This window comes from Geotrypetes seraphini, chromosome 2, assembly GCF_902459505.1.
Source record: "Geotrypetes seraphini chromosome 2, aGeoSer1.1, whole genome shotgun sequence".
In the NCBI taxonomy this organism is placed as follows: Eukaryota; Metazoa; Chordata; class Amphibia; order Gymnophiona; family Dermophiidae; genus Geotrypetes; species Geotrypetes seraphini.
This window is the reverse complement of record NC_047085.1, coordinates 313,632,950-313,648,282: the sequence shown is the minus strand read 5'-3', so window position 1 is coordinate 313,648,282 and position 15,333 is coordinate 313,632,950. Positions and strand designations below refer to the sequence as shown.

The 15,333-nt window shown below is 40.7% G+C and overlaps 1 protein-coding gene across 3 annotated transcripts in view; it reads left to right on the top strand.

Moving 5' to 3' along the window:
- ATP2C1 (ATPase secretory pathway Ca2+ transporting 1) overlaps positions 1-15,333 on the top strand; it is a 262,616-nt gene that overhangs the window by 235,167 nt on the left and 12,116 nt on the right. For all 3 annotated transcript variants that reach the window (XM_033930018.1, XM_033930021.1, XM_033930019.1), the window contains 3 exons: positions 6,695-6,763; positions 8,820-8,936; positions 13,681-13,828. In XM_033930018.1, the coding sequence (XP_033785909.1) occupies positions 6,695-6,763; positions 8,820-8,936; positions 13,681-13,828 (334 nt within the window). The remainder of the gene's footprint in view (positions 1-6,694; positions 6,764-8,819; positions 8,937-13,680; positions 13,829-15,333) is intronic.

The window sequence follows — 15,333 nt, the reverse complement described above, 5'->3', positions numbered from 1 at the left end:
GTTGTCGTTTCAAATGGACTCGCTTCACAGTCTAGTGTAATCTCCATTCATTAGATCCAATCATTGTCCTCTTCCATCAGTTCTGGACTCCCTTCTATACCTTTTTTTTTTTTTTTTTTTCCTTTATTTTTTTTTATTTATTTATCATTTTAATGCATCCTATACAAGATGTTTAAAGAAATACAGAAATATATTATTCTCTTAGTCATATTACATACCAAGAATTGAAATTTAAACATCCATATAAATCATATAATACAGTCCACAACTTAAGGAGAAGAGACAAGATGAAAGTAAAACCCCTCGGGAAAGGGGAATATACAAAGGAAACTAAAAACTTTAAGAAATAGAGCAGTCAGATCTTACCTATCCAAAATAACCTTAACCGCATTATTAACCTGTATCATTCGGACTGTGTAGAGATTCCTTTACCTTCAAGGAAAAAACCTAATTGGGAAGGTTCGAAAAATATATATTTACTTCCTTGATAGGAAATAAAACATTTACAAGGAAATCGCAACTGGAAACTTGCCCCCAAAGCAATCACCTTTGATCTATGTAACAGAAATTCTTTCCTTCTGGACTGCGTCCACCTTGAAACATCAGGAAATATATATACCCTTTCCCCCAAATAGGAAATCTGCTTTAAATTGAAATATAATTTCAGCAACATCTCTTTATCTTGAAGAAATACCAACAAGACCAATAAAGTTGCTCTTCCCTGAATTTCAATATCAGAAGATTGCAGAATATCAGAAACATCTAATTGAACATTTTCATCTGCTGTAGCTTTTTCTTTCTGCACTTGTTTTATATAGTAAATTCTTTGTATCGGGGGAAGACTTACTTCAGGTACATTTAAGACATTCAACATAAAGTTCTTAAAGAGTTCTTTAGGAGACATAAACTTGGCAACCGGAAAATTAAGAATCCTCAAATTTAAATTTTTTTGCTGATTTTCCAGGTTTTCAATCTTCCTCAAAATCATCATTTTTTCTGTTGTTTGTTTGGTAATTAGATTCTTAGTCTCTGTTGTTGCTTTATCTAAGTTTTTTAATTCCACTTGGTGTTGCTGAGTAATAGTCTCTAAGGAGCTTATCCTGGAGGTAGAATTCTGGGTCATAGTAACAAAGTTAGAACATACCAGGTGAAGATTCTCAATTGCAGTCCAAATGGAGTCCAGAGTAACAGCCTGTGGTTTTACCAACGGTCCAAGGAGGGGAACACCAGCCGACCCAAGCACGGCTCCTGCTCCAGCGATGGAAGTCTGGGCTCCTGCCACCTCCCCACCGCCGGTCACCGTTGGCTCCTCTCCCCCAGAACGCTGCCTCTCCAACGTCGAGGTCAGCGTGTCTGCTGCATGTTCCACTTCCGGGTCAACTTCGGAGAGAGAGCAAGCCTCACCCCACACTCCGGGGGAGCCCTCCCGCCAGCTCCGCTGCAGCGAAGATTCTCCGGGATTGGGAGGGGTATGCGGTCCTCGCGGGCTCAACGAGAGCGACATCTCGCCGTCCAAGCTATGGATTCCCGGTTCCACAGCAGCGGAAACGCCCGACATGGAAGAGGGGACTGTGCAGGCTGCCGTAATTAACTTTCAATTGTGATAGGCCCAGAGGGAAGAATGGAGATGAGGAAAGTTGCAATCAAGAGGTCTGAGGTCCTGACAGTCACTGTGTGCGGGAAGCAGCGGACGTAAGGCTGTGCCCATCACGAGGGCCCCAGTGGGATGGGGGTTGCTTTAAAGATGCTGGAACGGTGGGGGGGGGGAGACAAAAGGACCTTAAGGAGGGGAAGGGGAAAGCAGCCTTGAACCAAAAGGGAGGGGTAAAATGGGGCAGATCCTGGACTACTAGAGGGTTAGAGAGGGGAAACACCCTAAACCTAGGAAAGAGAGATGCCAGACCCTGGGGAGGGGGAAGACATAGTGAGAGAGACAAAGACCTGAACCAAAGGTGGGAGGATTCAAAATGTTAGCAGAAAGACGATAGAGAGAAGGAGAAACCTGAAACAAAGGAGAGGCAGAAGAGAGGGGCTAGATGTTGGACTATGGAAGGTGCAGACAGAGGGGGAAAGACCATGAGGAAGAACAGAGAGATGCACAATCATAACAGAGGAGAGAGAGAGAGGGAGACATGTTGCCAATAGGGTTGAAGGAGAGAGAAAGAAAAGTTGGACTCCTGGAGGGTCAGAGAGAGATGTTGGTTGGGGAATGCAACAAAGTCTGGAGGACAGAAGAGGTGCACAAAGTTTATATAATAAATAAATGGAATACTCATAGAATGAAGGGATCCAAGATGGCCACTGCATATCTGCTGCAGTGAGGACGCCGTCGAACGTTTCCTGTAACTATGCTGAAAAGACGGGGAAGGAACGTCGGAGGAGCCTCCCGGCGACCCTTAACCCCAGCGGTCACTATTGATGATTTTCTCCGACGCCTACAACGGGAGCAAGAAGAGTCAGGTGCCAGCTCGCTAGGGACGCCGCCGGAGAGTAGCGCGGTGGTGAGATCCCTTGGGCTTGATGTCACTCTCAGCCCCGACGTCAGGACGCCACCACTTCAACCGACACCGCAAGCAGGTAGCTCTCCACGGGACCAGAATGCACCTGAGGAGGTAGCTTCTTCGTTCCTAGAGGCTAGCATGGAGGGCTCGCCGAATATAACAACGCAGAGTGACATGCTCTCTCTGCAAGGACTTGCGACCGGGACAACAGAGGCTGGGGAAATACAAGACGCCACTGAGGTAAAGCTAACTTCAGAACATTTAGATACTACACCATTACAACTTTTTTCACCTACAAAACCCCCTAAATTTACACTTGAAGCATTATGGGACTTGGTAGTGAATTTGGGGAATTCTTTAAGTCCTCAAATAAAAAGCTTGGACAAGGAATTAAAAGAACAAAAAGAAGAAATAAATGTGTTAAAGCAGGATATTTCTCAATTAAAAACAGAGTCACAAAATACAAGTAAGGAGCTAATATCTTTAAAACAAAATCAAGATTTGCTGGTTAAAGATAATATAATACTCAGGAGGAAGCTGGAAGCTCAGGAGAATAATGGTCGAATTAACAATTTGAGATTTATAAATTTTCCAAAGATCTTGTCAACTTCTCCTAGAGAAATGGTGAAAAGGTAATTTATGGAAATATTGGAAATTCCTGAAAGCTCCTTACCTCCTCTTACAAGAGTGTATTATCTTCCTGCCAAGCCCCAATTCAAAGAAGAAGGAAAAATTGAGGAATCCCGGGAGAGATCATTGGACATTTCCGCAATACTGGAACAATCAGATAGAGAATTGGCTGTTCCAGCCACTCTCTTGTTGTCTGTCACTTTGACTCCAGACAAGGATTGGATATTAAAACTTTTCTTTAAAAATAGGTCCAAAGACTTCCTGGGACATCTTATTCAGATTTTCCCCGATGTCTCTAGAGAGACTCAAAAGAGAAGGAAAGAATTTCTACTTCTAAAACATGGAGTGACTCAAATAGGGGGTATTTTCTTTCTGAGATATCCATGTAAATGTGTGGTTAGATATTTATCATTGAAGTATATTTTTACAGAGCCGTCTCAACTGATTAGTTTTCTCTCAGCGAAACGTCTTGAGAAAGGAATAACAGCGCCCATGGAAGGTTAGCTCCCCGCACTGTAGTAAGACATGGATTTTCTTTTAATTAATTTGATTTATATTTGTCCTACTCTTTAAATCTTGGATCCAATATATGGAGGACTAGTGTGTGATCAACTAGATCATTATTACTTTATCTATTTTTATTTTCAAACTGAATTATGATTGTGGTATATCTTAATTTTGGAAATTTAGTTCAGTATGTTGTTTGATCTCACTTTACTGTACAAGATGTATATGCTTGGTAATATTATAAAATTCTATAAATAAATAATAAAAAAATAATAATAAATAAATATGGGGGTCTTTTACTAAGGCACGCTAGCCGATTTAGTGCGTGTTATGCGTCCATAGAATATAATGGGCGCATTAGCACTTAGCGCACACTAAATCGGCTAGTAAAAGAGGGGGTACATGTTTAGTATTTTTATTGTTGGTAGATCATTTTGATTTGGTCATTTTAAAAGTAGCTCAAGCCCAAAAAGTGTGAGCACCCCTGGAATAGAATCTTAATGTTATGCTTTCCACTTTGATGAAGCTTCCGTTTTAACCACTTTCGACTTAAACTTAAACACTCTTAAACTTCTAGAAGTGGTATTTTTAGTTTGCATCACATAGACACATCGAATCAGTAAGCTTTTAAGCACTAGTGTCAGATCCACCTTTTACAACATTTTATCACAACAGGGTGGTTCTTTGTACTCATCCAAAGTTCTTCCTCAAAGTTGTCTTGGAATTTCATCTGAATCAATCCGTAGTTTTGCTGCTACTACTACTTCTACTGCTGTACATTTAACATTCAATAGACAGTCCCTGCTCAGAAGAACTTACAGTCTAATTTGGACAAACAGGACATCTCAGGGTTGGGGTGTTTATAGCAGAAGGAATGATATGATGGGTAAAGGTAACTGATGGCGAATGATGTAAGAGTTGAAAGCAGCTTCAAAAAAGGCTTTTAGCTTGGCTTTGAATATCGCTAGAGACTGAGCATGACGTATTGGATCTGGCAGCCTGTTCCAGGTATGTGGCGCAGCAAGAAGGAAGGGATGGAGTCTGGAGTTGGTGGAGAAGGAGAAGGATACAGATAAGAGAGGCTTACCCGACAAACGGAGTTTACAGTGGGGGTTGTATAGGGGGAGATAAGTGAGGAGAGAGATTGAGGGGCTACAGAGTGAATGTACTTGTAAGTCAGTAAGAGGAGTTTGAACTGTATTCAGAAACGGATGAGGACCCAATGAAGTGACCTAAGGGGAGGGATAATGTGAGTGCGATGGTTCTCGTAGAATATGAGTCGTTAATTAAAATTGAATTTAAAAAAAAAAAAAGATTGAGTCGTGCAGCAGCATTTTGAACAGATTGAAGGGGAGAGAGACAGTTGAGCAGAAGATCTGAGAGAAGTACATTGCAGTAGTCTTAAGTAAGAGGTGATAAGAGCGTGGATAAGGGTTTGGTAGTGTGCTCAGAGAGAAGAAGTCGGATTTTGGTAATATTATAGAGGAGGGATGGACAGGTTTTAGTGGTTTGTTAGATCTAAGGGGAGAAGGAGAGAGAGGAGTTAAAGATTGCCAAGTCTTCTTTCCAAGACTACATTCTCACCCTGTAAGTGTGTTCTTGCTTATTTCTTGGATCGGACTAAACCGCACAGATCTTCACTCAACTGTTTTTATCATTCGATCCTAACAGACTTGGAACTCTTGTCACCAAGAGAACCATCTAAATATGGCTGGTGGACTGTATTATCTTTTGCAATGCTCAAGCAGGGCTGTTGCTGGAGAGTCATATCACTGCACAAAAATTTGGAGCAGTGGCAACTTCATTAGCTCACCTGTGTCCCACTCCCTAAAATGAGATATCAAATGTAGAAAAAAAAGTCTTTTTTTGTTTATTGAACCTTCATATATTTGCTTTGCTCAGCCTTTGGAAGCTTGTGCTGCCCCTTCCCCAGAAGGTGCGAAATTTATCTTAGTATTTGAGAGTTACATTACAGGACAAATTCTGCTGACTAAAATCAAAACATGCTTTTATTTTTCCAAGTCAAGTGATTCATATTTAAGATGGACTGGAAATGTTTGATTATGATATGTTTTTAAGCAAAACGTCACTTCAAAACCACTTGTGGAACACACTATTCCCTTCCAAAAATAGACTGATGTAAGACCCAAAAATTCATACACTTAATTTAAATTGAATATGTTTGATGAAATAGGATCTCAAGCGCTCGCAGAGACAAGCTAACAGAACTAGTCTTGGCTTGTGACTATTTTGTGAGCTATCATCGGTCCTTATGTCTTTTTCATTCAATTTAAAGTGTATGATTTATTTAGTACCATTATTTAAGTTAATTTATTCCTTATTTTAATTTTATAATGTAAATATGATGAAAATCAGGGGCAGGAGATTCCATGGTGACACTAGGAAGTACTTCTTCACCGAAAGAGTGGTCGACCGTTGGAATAATCTTCAATTTCAGGTAGTTGAGGCCAGTAAAGTGATTGATTTTAAGATCAAATGGGATCAACACGTGGGCTCACTTCAAAGAGGAACTTAGAGGGGAAGGTTATTTGAGTGGGCAGACTTGTTGGGCCATAGGCCCTTTTCTGCCGTCATAGTCTATGTTTCTATACTTAGCTCGGGTGTATATTTTCATACCTGGCCCTCTGACCACAATAACGACGGAAGATCTCTGTTTCGCTCTTGTTTACATTAAGAGAGCTTCATCAGGACCAGAGTGGTAAATAAATTAACAAAGTGCAGAAGCTCTTGCAGGCATTTTCCTGACCTGGAGGCTATTTTTCTGGCCTCTTTCAGCGATGGAGGGAGGGAGAGAAGGGCAGAGACTGAGATTTAGAGCTGGAGAAAACGAAAAGGTTTGCGGATAAGCAGAAGTCTATGTTTTTAAGCAAGAAATAATTTTTAAATGCTGAATAGGCATGAAAAGCATTACCTGCATGTAAAGCTCCTAAAAATATTTTTTAAAATAAGAATCAGATAGTTGCTTAGAACAAAATAGCTGTGCAGTACCTGTGGAATTCATTTGTGTTTCATTTTCTGTATGTTTTTTTTTACAGGTCTGCAATTGAAGAGGGCAAAGGAATTTATAATAACATTAAAAACTTTGTTAGATTCCAGCTGAGCACGTAAGTTTGCAACCTACATTCCACTGTCGGTCAGCATCAATGGAGTATTTATTCTCTAATTTGAAGATTCTGATACACGCTAAGAGCAGCTCTCTACAGTAGATCTTATATGGAGGGTTGATGATGACTATAATTGCCAAGGTAGATAGGGCATGTACCCTGTGACAGCTTTTCCATTACAGTGCCACTTGCTTTTCTTTTTAATCCTTCTCTTACCCATTCTGAAGTAATGAAAATATTTATATTACAAACTATTATTGTGTGTGTGTGGGGAGGGGGTGGCAAATTCCTTTTTATCTGTCGCATATAATAATAACTTAAGGTAGAACTGTTCTATTTCAGTTACTACAAACTGATAAGAGAGCTTAGAATAGTGGCATCAACATTAAATCTGTTAAATTCTGTTGAGAAAATTACAATTCAACTTAGGTTAACATTCAGCAAGCAGCAACATTACCAGGGCAAAGTTACTTACTTGAATATTTAGTGGTTCTTATTTAGATAAGTGTCACTGAACATGCTTGGCTAAATTTACCCGGATGCATTAGATTTTGCAGTTACTGCAATTTAATGTAGGAAATTACCCTGCTGTAGCTTAAAATCTAACACAGAGATTACTGGGGGCATCTTCTTCATTTCATTTTACAGATCCTTTGTTAAAATGCCAGGTTTTGCATGGTACTGAGATTGGTGTTAGCACTGAAACATTTAGAGGAGGATTCTCAAAACTTACCAGTCCTTTAACGATGGTTTCTAAACTGGTTCCAGCTGATTTAGTGTGGCAGTATTTTACCGGCCGATTATTGGAATGCTTCACAGTGGTCTTTTCTGCACTTCCTGGCAGACTCCGACTCAGCCATGCAGATGTATTACAAGGAGGTCATAAATATTAAAGTAGTAGTAAAATGGGCTCATCAATTGCACTCTGGGCAATTCTCTATCATCGCTGGGTGATTCCTCAAGTGTGATTCCAGCTTTTGATGACCAAAATTTACCGGCTGGTCTGGGGGTGCCGGTACTGCACAAAGCACATATCAGGCATGTTTCTAGCTGTGGCTCATCATAAAATTTTCTTTTAAATACACCATTCACATAAAATATAGTGGTTTGGGAGGGAAAAGATCTCAAAAGCATGCCTCTCGAGCACGTGTATTAAAGGCATGTTTTGTGTGTGCTCGTTGAAAGACGATGCTTGCACCTCCCCTCCCTTCCCCTTCATCCAGTAGTGCTAGCATGCCTATGACTGACATGACGATGTAGCACCTATGGCGTAGCTCGTCCCAGCACATGTACGCCTCTTACCATAGTCTATTCTGTGCATGTGCCGATCACTGTTGCCAGCGACTCAACTCATGTAAATTTTGTGACCCTCCGCCAATCTCATTTGCATGTGCGGTTTTCCGAGAATGACTCATCTTTTTGAAATCATTACATTTACAGCTGTGACAGCAGTCCGTTGGATTTTACCACCAATATTAGAAAATCTAGCCCTTAATGTCATGTATTTAGGAGGTGGTAAGTGGGCCTACACTAACTATAGAACTGCCAGTTAGCACCCAGTATTTTCTGCAAAACAACCATTCTCCACCAATGCTCTCAATATAAGAAGCATGGAATACACGGTTTTCCATGTGGTAATTGCTAAAATAACAAAAAAAATCATATCCCCCCTTAAATCCTTGAAAGTAGTTTTGAAGCCCAGGGGGAGAGAAACTCTTACATCCTTACACTGGCTGAATATTTCAAGTGTGAGTACAGCTATCAGCTATAGTGACTCCGTGTATTCATTTATTCACTACATTCCCAGTGCCAGTGAAGTGAAGCACGAGGATCCTTCAGAAAGTAGGCTAAAAAGATGGGTTGAAGATATTTTAGGCAGCATCAAACACTACTGAAAATATAGTTTGTCAAAGAGAAACATTCAGAACAGTCCCTAAAGTGAATACAGACTGATCTAGCTATGATAGTCATAAAAATAATATCTTTGTTGATAAATAGCATTTATACATAGTAGCTATTTACTTTGCTGACTGTTTTTTAAAAATTTCTTCAACAGGAGTATAGCTGCATTGACTTTAATATCTTTGGCTACGTTAATGAATTTTCCTAATCCTCTCAATGCCATGCAGATTTTATGGATCAATATCATCATGGATGGGCCCCCTGCTCAGAGGTAAACTTTAGCTGGGAGAGACAGTATTGGAAAATATTGGTACGAAAACTAATGCATGAATAATATTGATGTTAGAAATGGAAGCTGAACTCCCCCCCAAAATAGAGACTGGAAATATGGAGCAAGATTGGACAGAACTGAGCTGGCTGGGAAACATCTTCAAGTCATAGATTAGAGAATGACATGGGGAAAAAATCTGTCCCCGTCATTGCCCCGTCACCGGACCACCGTCCCCTTTACCGCCCTGTCCCCATCGTATCCACCCTTCCCTCTCATCACTTCACCACCCTTCAGCAGCCCGAGAATCTCACTCCCTCCCCCTTACCTTCACAGCGCTTTAGTAAAGAAACTTACTGAAGTCAGCGGAGACTGCCTGCCTGTGCCTGCAGTCGCATGTGTGTGGGCGGAAGCTTCTCCTCTGACGCAACCGGCTTCAGTAAGTCTCTTTACTAAAGCGCCGTGAAGATAAGGGGGAGAGAGATAGATGTGGCCATAGGGAGAGAGGGAGGGGGCCGCGTGCGATCAGTGACCGTGCACCTTCCCTCCCTTTACTGCGGGGACAAGGCCATTCACTGCCCCATGAGGACCCAATACATACCCTGGCGCAAAATATAGGCTTGATGATACCTATAAAAATTTGGAAAATTTACCCCACCCTCTTTAATTGATTTTTGTAAAGATACTAGGGCGATTCTAGGAGTTTTACCTAGCCAAACAAATTTGGTAAGAATACTGTTAAACTTTTTATAAAAGGACCCTCTAAAAAAACTGGTAACATACTCATTTTATAACACACCACAGGCAAATATCATCATCTTAATCATTTGAACTCTCTCCCACAAAGCAAGATGTAAAGGGTTCCATTGCTTGCACATTTCCAGCGTATTTTTAATCCAAATTCCTAAATATTTTAATCCATCTTCCTTCCATATAAAAGAAAATGAATCAAACAAGCCTTTTTCGCAATGCACATTTAGTGGAAGAACTTCTGATTTACTCCAATTTATTTTATAACCTGAGAATTTTCCAAATTTTTCAATCAATTCAAGTAAGCATGGAATGGTCTTTTCAGGATTTCTCAAATGAAGCAATATATTTACATTTACATTTACATTAGAAATTTTTATTCTGCCTGTGCCTTTCGGTTCTAAGCGGATTACAAAATTGGAAGAGAACTGGACATTTCCAGGAAGTTTACATATCAGGAATATAACAAGTTTACGTATCAGGAATATAATATGTTTACATATCAGGTTTAAATCACAGGTAAGGATAGCAGTACATTCAAGTTAAGGAGATTATTACATAGCGCTGAGGAAGAAATATTGGTTACATATGGAGGTTGCTTACATGGCGTTGAGGGATGTTGTAGGAATGATGAATATGAAGGAGTAATTGTGTATGTGTAGGCAGGAGGTTAGAGTGATGGTAGGTATTTTTTAAATAGAAGCGTTTTGATTTCTTTTCGGAGAACTTTGATGTCTGATGTTTTGGTCAGCAGTTTGGAGACTGTTGGGTCAATTTTCGCTGCCTGTGTCGTTAGAAGGTTATCGTAGAGTTTCTTTCGTCTGGTACCATTGAAAGGGGGGTATGTGAATAGGCTTTGAGCTTTCCTTGTTCTGTGTGTGAGGTTGCGGTATAGGCGGTTGTTTAGGTAACTTGGTGCAGCTCCGTGGGTTACTTTGAATAGAAGACAGTAGAATTTGAATTGTGATCTTGCTTTTATTGGAAGCCAGTGAGAGTCTAAGTAAGCATTTGTGATGTGGTCGAATTTGCTAAGCGAGTAGATGAGTCTGAGGGCTGTGTTCTGAATGGTTTGTAGTTGTTTTATCATGTAGTTTGGGCATGATAGGTAGAGGCTGTTGCAGTAGTCTAAAATACTAAGTACCAGGGATTGGACAATGATTCTGTATTGGTCTCTGTTGAAGAATTTTCTTATTTTTCTAAGGTTTCGCATGGTGTAGAAAGCTTTTTGGATGATTTTGTGAATTTGTGTCTGCATTGTACAGCGTCTGTCTAGTTGTATTCCTAGGATTTTGAGAGTGGTCTGTATAGGGTATTTGATTGCATTTATTTCCAGTTCTGTAACGGATTGTAGTTTTTCCTTCTCTAGTAATAGGAATTTTGTTTTATCCGCGTTTAGCTTCAGCTTATGGTTGGTCATCCAGTTTTCTACTGTTACCAGTGTTGTTTTCAGGCGTTCTGTGGAGCTGGGGTCTTGGATGTCGAAGGGAAGGAGGATGGTTATGTCGTCCGCATAACTGAATGAGGTTATATTTAGGGTATCTAGGGTTGTGCCTAAGGAAGCTATGAAGAGGTTGAATAGTATGGGCGACAGTGGTGATCCTTGTGGTACTCAGGGGTTGGACCATGAGTCTGATATAAGCTCTTTTGACTTAACTCTGTATGTTCTTGTTTTAAGGAAACCTTGAAACCAGTTATGAACTCTACCTGAAATTCCTATGGCGTCTGGTATCTGGAGTAGTATGGACCTTATATTCCCGATCTGAATAAGGAATACCCTGTATTTCCTTTACTTGTTGGATAGCTAATAACAAGGGTTCTAATACAATATCAAACAACAAAGGAGACAGGGGACAGCCTTGTCTAACTCTTAGCCAAGGCTCTCCCTTTCATTATTGATATGCACCAAACTGGGTTTGTTGCTAAGAGACATTCATCTAATAACACCAGATTGGCTCTTCATATGTTGAACTTAACAAAAGCCATGAATGATCCGGCTTTTTCTGTGTCCTTGGATGCAGAAAAGTCCTTTGATCGGGTGGAATGGACCTTCATGTATCAATCTATGGAATGGTTTGGAATGGGGTCAGGATTTATACGAATGATTCAAACATTGTATAGCTCCCCTTCAGCTAGATTATATATAAATAATTATTTTTTTTTTCTGCTGGTGTGGATTGATGTCTGATATCTCCCACTTTTCCTCACTGGTTGTATTTCCTTCTCTCCCCAACCTGCTGGTAGCCTAATGGTTAGAGCAGTGTGTTGAGTAGAAGGGAAGCCAGGGTCCAGATTTTTGATCCCCCTCTTCCCTTTTCATCCCATTGAATAACCTCTTCAGTTTCACTCTTTTCCACTGCTGCTGAACCCTTCATGGTCTCCTCCCCCTGCAAAATTCAAATAATTTGTTATTCACCCTCTCCACATCTAAACCCTTTTTTTTTTTTTTTTTTTTTTAGCAGGGTTCTCAGAAACAGCCAGAGAGGGCCATATCTCCCTCTGCAGATCACATCTGCTTCCTAGGTGCAAAGCTTTTTTTGCCAGAATTTTCTAAGCTGAGGTGGTTCTGGTAGTGAAGAACTCTTTGGTTCTGCTGCACCCGGATCCTCTCTGAAACTTTGGTATTTGTATTGATTTAAAAACTAATGATGACGTGACAACATTGTACACTATTTATTTATTTTTAGAATTTATATCTAATATAGTAAAACGCTCTTACCGCATGTTCCCTGATCCGTATGTCCATGGCCGGCAAGAGTGCGTATGTGCGCTTAAAACAACCCCACGCTCGCGGCAGCAGAACCCAAATAGCAGCTCGGGAAGAGAAGCGCTGACCAAAAAGACTCCTTTGCCAGCTCCCCACTCACTCCGTAAGGTTTTTTTCACGGTCTGACCCTCCCATCCCTTCCCGACTTCAGACTGGCTCACTTAGTCCTTTGCCGCCCCCCTTCCCTTCCCACGGTCCCGACTACAAACCAGCCGACTCCAGCAGCGTCTGCAGCACTCTACCCACGCTGCTTTGGGGCGTGCCAGAGTAAATCAGGGCAGTAGAAGGCCCCGAAGCAGCGTGTGTAGAGTGCTGCAGACGCTGCTGTAATCGGCAGGTTTGTTGGGACCACGGGAAGGGAAGAGGGGGAGTTGTAAGGGACTAAGGGAACCGGCCAGACCGCGGGAAGGGAAAGGGGGGGTAGGGGAAACGCTGCTGCTGCTGTGGAGACACAGATAGATAGAAAGAAAGACAGATAGCGGGAGGAAGGGAGACAGAAAGAAAAGAAGAAAGACACAGGGACAGGGAGAGACACAGAAAGACAGACAGACAAAGGGGGCCAGGGAGAGAGACAGACAGAAAGAAAGACAGCGGGAGGGAGAGAGAGACAGAAATAAAGACAGACAGAGATATATTCTAGCACCCGTTAATGTAACGGGCTAAAATACTAGTACCATATAAAACATAGAATTTATATACCATATAAAACATAGATAGCATAAAATTAACATTACAAAAAGCTGAGTATTCATGACATTTCTTGTCCACTTCCATCCATTTCCTGTACAAATAGAAATCTTTCCTTACATGAAAGCAGATACAAATAGCTGCGTTTTCAATAGTCAATGTTTCAAGTAACATGGCATGTTCTGAGCACAGTGTTCTACCGGGACAGTATAACATCAACAATTGTTTAAAATATAAAGGTATTGGATGGTAAAGCGTGTACTCTGAATAATCTAAAATTACAATTTGGATGGACCAGATTTGGTGGTATGTGCTGAAACATAGAATTTATAAAGAATTTTTCCTACCTTAACCCTGTTTTGTATATGTAAAAGGCCTCATAAAGTTACCTCACAGGTTATACATGTAAAAAGCATACACAGTGACAAAAAGGCAAGTATTTTTATATTAATTGTGTGGAGGTATTTGCGGGAGAAGAGCATAGTATGTTAATAAATTTTATGACTGAAAATTAATTGACTTTTTTTTTTGCATGATCTTTCCAAGCCTTGGCGTTGAACCTGTTGATAAAGATATTATTCGGAAGCCTCCAAGAAATGTAAAGGACAGTATTTTGACAAAAAGTCTGACTGTTAAAATCCTGATTTCTTCTATCATCATTGTGTGTGGCACCTTATTTGTCTTCTGGAGGGAGGTAAGAAAACTGAGAAAGTATGTTTGATACTTTCCACATCCACAGTTTTGCATATTTTTTTCTTATAAGGACAAGCAGTACAGTAGGTCCTCATATCTGGGTGATGTCATCCACAGAGTCTGGTAAAGATACTGACCAGCATTCACTAACTTTCTAGGAGCCTTTAGCAGACCTGACTGCATATGTGCACATGCATTCCTACCTGATTGATTTATGTGGGACCTGTGGTTTTGTTTTATCTGCAGAACAGTGAAGATGTATTCTCTCCTGTCCCAGGTTTTTTTTAATAGACTTTTTACTCTTGTATTCCTGTCTCTCCATTTATTATCATAAGTAGCACAGGACCCTTTTTATTTTATTTTAGCTCCTTTAATTTTTAATATTTTCTGTGGCTTGTGGCCTTCTTAGGTCTGAGCATCCAGTTGGGGCTTTTGGGAGAAAGGTATTTTAAGGCTCAATGCTCATTGCCCACATCCATTCTTACCAGTTCTACATGACTATCTACTTGAAGGATTTGGTGCATAGTGTGATGGGAGTTCATGGACATTTTACCTCCAGAGAAGACCCTAGAACTTTATCAGGTGGTCACCAAGCTTTTGATGTGGCATCCAGGCTTTCTGTCTTAGGTACTGGCATGTGCAGACACTTATGTTTGCATTTTTCAGACCTAGAACCAGCGGTTCAAGAAAAGCTGGTGGATATTCCTTGCTGAGGCTATAATCTTTTGGGGGATGACTACTTCATCATTTCTATAGTGCTGCTAGGCATATGCAGTACTGTACATTAAACATGTAAGAGACAATCCCTTCTCGACAGAGCTTTTACAATCTAATCAAAACATTCAAACAGGGGTTGGGGAATTGTTTACGGTGGGAATGATAAACAGACATGGGTACTTTACAAGAAAGTAGAAGTTAGGAGTTAAAAATAGCCTCCAAAATATGTGACAAGATGGAAAAGGTCACTGACCTCATTAAGAAATGATCTAACACCATAACATCCCTGCCTCAACCTGCTCCACTTCTCGAGGGTTTACAGGTGGAAGTTGGAAGGGTTCCTACTACTTTCAAAGTTTTAGGTTCACTCCCTCGACTTGCCCTCCCTAATAGGTGCAGTCCTCAGCAGCCTTGGGCCCAGAAGTCCCAACCAATTCACTGAACTGAGTAGGGTTGAGCTTTTGAGTGGTTACAGTAGAACATAGCTGAATTACCAGTTCCAGATGACCAGCTGGTACGAGGGAGGCTGAATTTATTCCAAGAAAGACTGATGAATTTTTCAAATAGTCTGGAAAGGTCCCCTCTTAATTAGTATCACCCTTCTCCAAATTGCCCCTCGGGAGCCTCAAAACTTAGATTTCAAGCATCAGGAAATAATCACAGATGCTCATGTGGTTGAATCTGTTCCACCAGGGGAAGAGGAAAGGGGCTTCTATTCTAAGTACTTCCTCCTGCCCAAGATGGGGGATTTCACCCTCATTGTAGATCTAAGGGTCCTGAGCAAATCTG